The following is a 10,000-nucleotide window of genomic DNA, read 5'->3' on the forward strand; positions in this document are numbered from 1 at the left end:
TTAGTGGTCCCCTAATACTGTATCTGAAGTCTCTTTTATATAGATCTTAGTGGTCCCCTAATACTGTATCTGAAGTCTCTTTTATATAGACCTTAGTGGTCCCCTAATACTGTATCTGAAGTCTCTTGACCAACTACCACTTTGCTCGTTTGAAAGCCATGATGTCTCTCTCTCTCTCTCATGGGTGGGCCAAATTCTCTGGGGGGGGCAAAGCAGAGAAAGGGGAGGTAGCCTTTCCCCTTATGACCTCATAAAGAGAAGATTCCTGATTGGTCCATCTGAGCTTTCATTTTCTCATTTCTAGCCACTGGGGGGCCATAGGCAGGCTGGGGGGGAACTCATATTAATGTTAAAAAACCTCATAAAGGGACATTTTCATGCCATGGGACCTTTAAAGACAAACACTCACCGTGGAGCGAGGACCGGGACTCCAGGGACGCCTCCAGGACGTCTTTGAAGATGAGGTCGATCTTCTTCTTCTTGGCGGGAGGCTGGCCGTCCGACTCCTTGCTGGGTTTAGCCTGCACCCACTCCTCGCTGCGTTTAGCCTGCACCCACTCTTCGCTGCGTTTAGCCTGCACCCACTCCTCGCTGCGTTTAGCCTGCACCCACTCCTCGCTGCGTTTAGCCTGCACCCACTCCTCGCTGCGTTTAGCCTGCACCCACTCCTCGCTGCGTTTAGCCTGCACCCACTCCTCGCTGGGTTTAGCCTGCACCCACTCCTCGCTGGGTTTAGCCTGCACCCACTCCTCGCTGGGTTTAGCCTGCACCCACTCCTCGCTGGGTTTAGCCTGCACCCACTCCTCGCTGGGTTTAGCCTGCAGAGCCGACTGCACACACCGAGACTTAGAGTTCTCCTGGAGGTTCAGCAGGACCACCGGCTTCCCCGAATCTGCAACAAACAGGCCTCTTACACATGCTCCTACCTAGGCCTCTAACACATGCCAACACATGCTAACATATGTTAACACATGCCAACACATGCCAACATATGTTAACACATGCCAACACATGCCAACATATGTTAACACATGCCAACACATGCTAACATATGTTAACACATGCCAACACATGCCAACATATGTTAACACATGCCAACACATGCCAACATATGTTAACACATGCCAACACATGCCAACACATGCCAACACATGCTAACATATGTTAACACATGCCAACACATGCCAACACATGCTAACACATGCCAACACATGCTAACACATGCTAACATATGTTAACACATGCCAACACATGCTAACACATGCTAACACATGCCAAAACATGCTAACACATGCTAACATATGTTAACACATGCCAACACATGCCAACACATGCCAACACATGCCAACACATGCCAACATATGTTAACACATGCCAACACATGCCAACACATGCTAACACATGCCAACACATGCCAACACATGCTAACATATGTTAACACATGCCAACACATGCCAACATATGCCAACACATGCTAACAGATGCCAACACATGCTAACATATGTTAACACATGCCAACATTTGTTAAGACATGCCAACACATGCTAACACATGCCAACACATGCCAACACATGCCAACACATGCCAACACATGCTAACACATGCCAACACATGCCAACACATGCTAACATATGCCAACACATGCCAACACATGCTAACACATGCCAACACATGCCAACACATGCTAACACATGCCAACACATGCCAACACATGCTAACAGATGCCAACACATGCTAACATATGTTAACACATGCCAACATTTGTTAAGACATGCCAACACATGCTAACACATGCCAACACATGCCAACACATGCCAACACATGCCAACACATGCTAACACATGCCAACACATGCCAACACATGCTAACATATGCCAACACATGCCAACACATGCTAACACATGCCAACACATGCCAACACATGCTAACACATGCCAACACATGCCAACACATGCTAACATATGCCAACATATGTTAACACATGCCAACACATGCTAACATATGTTAACACATGCCAACACATGCCAACACATGCTAACATATGTTAACACATGCCAACACATGCTAACATATGCCAACACATGCTAACACATGCCAACACATGCTAACATATGTTAACACATGCCAACATATGTTAAGACATGCCAACACATGCTAACACATGCCAACACATGCCAACACATGCCAACACATGCTAACATATGCCAACACATGCCAACACATGCCAACACATGCTAACACATGCCAACACATGCCAACACATGCTAACACATGCCAACACATGCCAACACATGCTAACATATGCCAACATATGTTAACACATGCCAACACATGCTAACATATGTTAACACATGCCAACACATGTTAACACATGCCAACACATGCTAACATATGTTAACACATGCCAACATATGTTAACACATGCCAACACATGCCAACACATGCTAACATATGTTAACACATGCCAACACATGCCAACACATGCTAACATATGTTAACACATGCCAACACATGCCAACACATGCTAACATATGTTAACACATGCCAACATATGTTAACACATGCCAACACATGCTAACATATCTTAACACATGCCAACATATGCCAACATATGCCAACACATGCTAACACATGCCAACACATGCCAACATATGTTAACACATGCCAACATATGTTAACACATGCTAACATATGTTAACACATGCCAACACATGCCAACACATGTTAACACATGCCAACATATGTTAACACATGCCAACACATGCCAACTAACATATGTTAACACATGCCAACATATGTTAACACATGCCAACATATGTTAACACATGCCAACATATGTTAACACATGCCAACATATGTTAACACATGCCAACACATGTTAACACATGCCAACACATGCTAACATATGTTAACACATGCCAACATATGTTAACACATGCCAACATATGTTAACACATGCCAACACATGCCAACATATGCCAACATATGCCAACACATGCCAACACATGCTAACATATGTTAACACATGCCAACATATGTTAACACATGCCAACACATGCTAACATATGTTAACACATGCCAACATATGCCAACATATGCCAACACATGCTAACACATGCCAACACATGCCAACATATGTTAACACATGCTAACACATGTTAACACATGCCAACACATGCTAACACATGCCAACACATGCCAACATATGTTAACACATGCCAACATATGTTAACACATGCTAACATATGTTAACACATGCCAACACATGCCAACACATGTTAACACATGCCAACACATGCTAACATATGTTAACACATGCCAACACATGTTAACACATGCCAACACATGCTAACATATGTTAACACATGCCAACATATGTTAACACATGCCAACATATGTTAACACATGCCAACATATGCCAACATATGTTAACACATGCCAACATATGTTAACACATGCCAACATATGTTAACACATGCCAACACATGCTAACATATGTTAACACATGCCAACACATGTTAACACATGCCAACATATGTTAACACATGCCAACATATGTTAACACATGCCAACACATGCCAACACATGCCAACACATGCCAACACATGCTAACATATGTTAACACATGCCAACATATGTTAACACATGCCAACATATGTTAACACATTCCAACATATGTTAACACATGCCAACATATGTTAACATATGCCAACACATGTTAACACATGCCAACACAAGTTAACACATGCCAACACATGCTAACACATGCCAACACAAGTTAACACATGCCAACACATGCTAACACATGCCAACACATGCCAACACATGCTAACATATGCCAACATATGTTAACACATGCCAACACATGCTAACATATGTTAACACATGCTAACACATGTTAACACATGCCAACACATGCTAACATATGTTAACACATGCCAACACATGCCAACATATGTTAACACATGCCAACACATGCTAACATATGTTAACACATGCTAACACATGTTAACACATGCCAACACATGCTAACATATGTTAACACATGCTAACATATGTTAACACATGTTAACACATGCCAACACATGCCAACACATGCTAACACATGCCAACACATGCCAACACATGCCAACACATGCCAACACATGCTAACACATGCCAACACATGCCAACACATGTTAACACATGCTAACATATGTTAACACATGCCAACATATGTTAACACATGCCAACATATGTTAACACATGCTAACACATGTTAACACATGCCAACACATGCTAACACATGCCAACACATGCCAACATATGTTAACACATGCCAACATATGTTAACACATGCTAACACATGTTAACACATGCCAACACATGCCAACACATGCCAACACATGCCAACACATGCCAACATATGTTAACACATGCCAACACATGCTAACATATGTTAACACATACCAACATATGTTAACACATACCAACATATGTTAACACATGCCAACACATGCTAACATATGTTAACACATGCCAACACATGCTAACATATGCCAACACATGCTAACACATGCTAACACATGCCCAACACATGCCAACACATGCTAACATATGCCAACACATGCCAACACATGCTAACATATGCCAACACATGCTAACACATGCTAACATATACCAACACATGCTAACACATGCTAACATATGTTAACACATGCCAACACATGCTAACACATGCCAACACATGCTAACATATGCCAACACATGCTAACACATGCTAACATATGCTAACACATGCCAACACATGCCAACACATGCTAACGCATGCTAACACATGCCAACACATGCTAACATATGTTAACACATGCTAACACATGCTAACATATGTTAACACATGCCAACACATGCTAACACATGCTAACACATGCTAACATGCTAACACATGCCAACACATGCCAACATATGCTAACACATGCTAACATATGCTAACATATGCTAACATGCTAACACATGCCAACACATGCTAACACATGTTGGGTTCAACACAAAATGGGTTCTATGTACCCACGAGTCTCTCCTTTACAGACACAAACACACAAACACACACACACACACACACACACACACACACACACACACACACACACACACACACACACACACACACACACACACACACACACACACACACACACACCACCTCCTACCTGAGTCCAGGCTCTGGCCGATGCGGTCCTGAGAGACCCTGTGGAGGCTCTGGATGTAGTCCTGGCTGTACCAGACCCTCAGCCTCTCTCCCGCCGCCAGCGGCCGACACACGCTGAAGTAAATGTTTCTACCGCGCTGGAACGCCGTCAAGTTCCTGTCGCTCTCCTCCGAAGACGTCCGCACAAACCTGCAAACACTCATCATTAACCGGAAGGTTTCCACCAACAACTACAGGTCGACTGATAGTGGATTTTACCGATACCGATAGCTAGGTTGGGCCCTATTTGCCGATAACCGATTAATCGACCGATATAGTATTTAGAATTGATGCTGGATAAAAACAAACATGACACTCCCAAGTAAAACAGTGCTGAACTTTATTATACAAATAAAAAAACTGTATTGAACCATGAAAACATGCTAAATGAAATAAATATAAATATTGAAATCAATACAAGACATGCATTCAAATGAAACAAAAAGTAACGAATAACAAATAAAAACAGTTAAACTGTCGGTTTAGAGCGGTAACAGACGATCTCTGACCTGGAGGGATCTATCTTTCCCACTATATACTCTCTGTTCTCGCTTGGATGCCCATATAAGGCGTAATGTGTGACGGACCTGCCTTCCCATTGGTTTGTAAACATAAACAAAGGCATCATGGGAGATTCCCTTGTCGGTAGCACCTACTGTCTATGGGTAGCACGGAGTTAGTGGCAGAAATGAACAAAAACGTGATGAATTATGGACATCAAGTGGATAAATCTTGGATGTAACAGTTTGGATTTAATGCTCAATAACCCCGAAAAAAGGCCCAAGTTCCAGTCTGGATAGAAGATCACCTGTAAAGGCTAGAAAGACCCTCTAGAGGAGCTATTGTAATGCATGATGTAAAGGCTAGAAAGACCCTCTAGAGGAGCTATTGTAATGCACGATGTAAAGGCTAGAAAGACCCTCTAGAGGAGCTATTGTAATGCACGATGTAAAGGCTAGAAAGACCCTCTAGAGGAGCTATTGTAATGCACGATATAAAGGCTAGAAAGACCCTCTAGAGGAGCTATTGTAATGCACGATGTAAAGGCTAGAAAGACCCTCTAGAGGAGCTATTGTAATGCACGATGTAAAGGCTAGAAAGACCCTCTAGAGGAGCTATTGTAATGCACGATATAAAGGCTAGAAAGACCCTCTAGAGGAGCTATTGTAATGCACGATGTAAAGGCTAGAAAGACCCTCTAGAGGAGCTATTGTAATGCACGATGTAAAGGCTAGAAAGACCCTCTAGAGGAGCTATTGTAATGCACGATGTAAAGGCTAGAAAGACCCTCTAGAGGAGCTATTGTAATGCACGATGTAAAGGCTAGAAAGACCCTCTAGAGGAGCTATTGTAATGCATAATGTAAAGGCTAGAAAGACCCTCTAGAGGAGATATCGTAATGCACGATGTAAAGGCTAGAAAGACCCTCTAGAGGAGCTATTGTAATGCATGATGTAAAGGCTAGAAAGACCCTCTAGAGGAGATATTGTAATGCATGATGTAAAGGCTAGAAAGACCCTCTAGAGGAGATATTGTAATGCACGATGCCAGCAGACCCAGACTCACGTACCGTGTAATGAATTACAGCGCGCATTTCTCAGCCGCTCCAGCAACGGACGCAACCAGGAAAAATTATCGGTATGGATTTTTGCCGATAACGATAGTTCCACCAATCAACTATCGATGCCGATTAATCGGCAAAACAGATTAATCAGTCTACCTCTACCAACAACCATGTGTCCTTTAAGTGCTCTGGGAGGGAATCAAACCAGCGACAAAGTACAGAAAAATGTCAAATCCATGGCCAAAAATGCTAGCCTGGTGGGACCGTCCTGATCTGGCGAGCTCCAGTTTTCTCCTCCCAGATCAGTCCGGCATCTTGAGATAGAGAACATTTGGAGCCGTTCACCAAACGACCGACCAATCAGCGTTGGTTTTGAGGTGGTTTAGGTGGTGATAGACAGATGTGGTGTGTCCCAAATCGCGCACTTCTGTACTTATACTAACTATTTGAGTACACTCAAAATGTCACTCGTCGAAGTGTGGTAAATGCAGTGCACTACAAGTACCCGGATGGTGCACTCATAACGGTGAAAAAGTTGAGTGTGGATCGATGGACACTTTCCACACTCAACTGTCGCCATCTTGGCTACGTAGCGGAAGGGGCGGAGCTAACAAAAGGTGAAAAACTTTTGATAATGGCGGCCGAATACGCGACAGCGAGACCCAAATGTAAGTTCAACATTAGTCTTTTTGCTATACTTGTTTAACATATACGCAACCTGTTTATGGATGTGTGGTTAATTTTGCAGTCAGTGATGATTTTTTTACCGCGAATTATAACGTTTATTTGCATCGTAATTTGACGTGCTATTAAGCTAGCTTTAGCTAACCTTAGCTAGCTAACAGCGGCGAAGTTACCGGTACTTCTAGCTATGCTCTTTGGTTTAACCACTGGCAAATCAGTTATAACCTAGCTAACGTTACATGTGTTCTGGTATACGGTTGTTGTTTTTAAACTATCGTCCTCACTGCAGACGATTTTAGCGTTAGATGTGTGATCTGGTAAATATACATTAAGCTGCCAACGTTAGTAGTAATGTTACAGTACGTTAATGTATGCTATGTTATATCCTATTAAAAGTGCAGTTTCTGTCCTGATCTGACTTATATAATCGTTAGGGACACGGACAATGCTGCCAACTTGAGGGAAGTCCTCCTCTGCTGGGGGAGGAGAGAGAGGATTTCCCTGCTGGTCTTGTGGACAGCACGGTGCAAAGGCTCTGGCTAAACCACGATCAGATGTACCGCTGGCGAGCCAGAAGAGGAAGACGAGGGCCTCGATGACGGGTCCCCACGCCGTGCCGAGGATGTACCGTTAAAGGATCCTGCTGTAGAGTCTGAAGTCCCCCCTCAAATCACCATCAAAATACAGATCTATTTAAAATGTCTATTGTGTTGCCTCTGCTTTCACTCTTGTATTGTCACTGTAATTAACAGCTATTGCAATAAACACCCTTTATATAAACATATAATATGACTATTTTCTATGTTAACGTTATATGTCAGTTGGACTCCAATTTTGCTAAATAACTCAAAATGGCCATTTTGAGTTATTTATTTTTTTTACAATGAATTAAGAGCAAAAGCATGAATATCATCATACCTGGATGTTTACGGTTGCATAAAACAGAGGGCAACAATAAAAACAATCCCATTCATTTTGATGAACAAGGCAGAAATGTATGGTGACAACAGGTGGTGAGAATGCTCTGCCCTGGGTATAATTCACAATTTCACAGAAGAAGAAGGAGGAGGAGGACTGAGATGTTTTGATCGTCACTTCCGGTAAGTACATAAGGCAGTGCGCGATTTGAGACAATACTCCCCCGTCAAATTTTACGCACTATGCAAGTAAGTACATAGTGTACGAAGTGCACTTCCCTTAGTGCACTACGGGAAGTGCGCGATTTGAGACACACTAATGGTTTATCCAATCAGCTAACCAAGGATTTTCAGACAGCGGTAGCCCTAATTCTGTTAGCCGCTCGCTAATGCTTTTTCCTCTTGGATCCTTCTTTTTGAATATGGACCAGGAACCTGAAATGGGGCCTTTTATTCCTAAATTCTCGTTACACAAACGGCAAATCTCCTTTACCGACATGTTGCTAGCTTGCTGAGCTAACGAGCTATGCTTTGCCTGCAGTAGCAGCAGGGGTAGCCTGGCTCGTGGTTGTATTTTCATCGTTGATCTGATTGGTTGATTTGGCCCGTCTATCACCAACTATAGGTTGTGATAGACCGATGGTTTATCCAATCAGCTAACCAGGATTTTCGCCCCTTCCCAAAAGTTCTCCAAAGGAAAGTTCCCAGATGGATATGCCGAGCTAATGGGAAGCGACCCATATATATATATATGTCACTTTTTTAAACAAGTTTTTTGTAACCTTGGCGATGTTTCGGATTTTTTTTCTCACTTTTTTCAGCGTTTAAAATTTTTATATATATATATATTTCAACTGGAAGTTAACAAGGGGCCAGGCTGTTGCCTAGCAATGGAATTCCATTGAAAAGGTCTATATAAAGTAGAGTACAGTATATACTGTATATATGTTTGGGTGGACTGTGTCGGGGATAAATAAAGCTATCTGTATCTATGTTGTTTGAGTAATTAGTGCAGACACATGCAGAGCGTTACCTCATCCAGTTGGCTCTGGTGTCATCGCTGCCGTCGATGGACTCGTACGAGTTGTTGACATCAACAATCTGGAGAAGAAGAAGAAGAAGAATAAACCATTACACAGCTGGACGGGTTTAACCATCGCGTCGTCGTCCTGTCGACTATGAACTTGTTGTCCATCCTATTCAATTAGAATTTTTTGTGTTTTTTCCAGCTTTTTTGGCTCTTTTTTAATGCTTTTGTCACTTTTTTTCAACGTTTTATTTTGAAATTCATGGTCAATAAACCCAATTTATATGACATTAGACCTAATTTCTGAGTTAAAATAGTTTATATTATATATATATATATATATATATATATATATATATATATATATATATATATATATATATATATATATATATTTATAAACTATATATATGTTTATAAAATTGAATAAAACACCCAAAATTCAATAAAAGTAATCATTCATTCATTTTACGTGCAAAGATCCCATGCATCCAGGTTATTTTTGGGCATTTTGGTTCAAAGAAACCCAAATTTCTGATATAAAACCTTTGAAAACTTCAGTTTTTCACTTGAAAAGTTTG

General features: G+C 41.8%; 1 protein-coding gene across 1 annotated transcript in view; it reads right to left on the reverse strand.

Annotated features, from left to right (window-relative positions):
- The window catches only part of LOC114559687 (PR domain containing 11), a 26,400-nt gene that overhangs the window by 8,781 nt on the left and 7,619 nt on the right, over positions 1 to 10,000 (reverse strand). The window contains exons 4-6 of the mRNA XM_028584491.1: positions 9,426 to 9,493; positions 5,190 to 5,377; positions 410 to 892 (exon numbers count right to left, since the gene is read on the reverse strand). Of these exons, the coding sequence (XP_028440292.1) occupies positions 410 to 892; positions 5,190 to 5,377; positions 9,426 to 9,493 (739 nt within the window). The remainder of the gene's footprint in view (positions 1 to 409; positions 893 to 5,189; positions 5,378 to 9,425; positions 9,494 to 10,000) is intronic.

The sequence above is a fragment of the Perca flavescens genome, chromosome 8 (assembly GCF_004354835.1).
Source record: "Perca flavescens isolate YP-PL-M2 chromosome 8, PFLA_1.0, whole genome shotgun sequence".
Classification (NCBI taxonomy): Eukaryota; Metazoa; Chordata; class Actinopteri; order Perciformes; family Percidae; genus Perca; species Perca flavescens.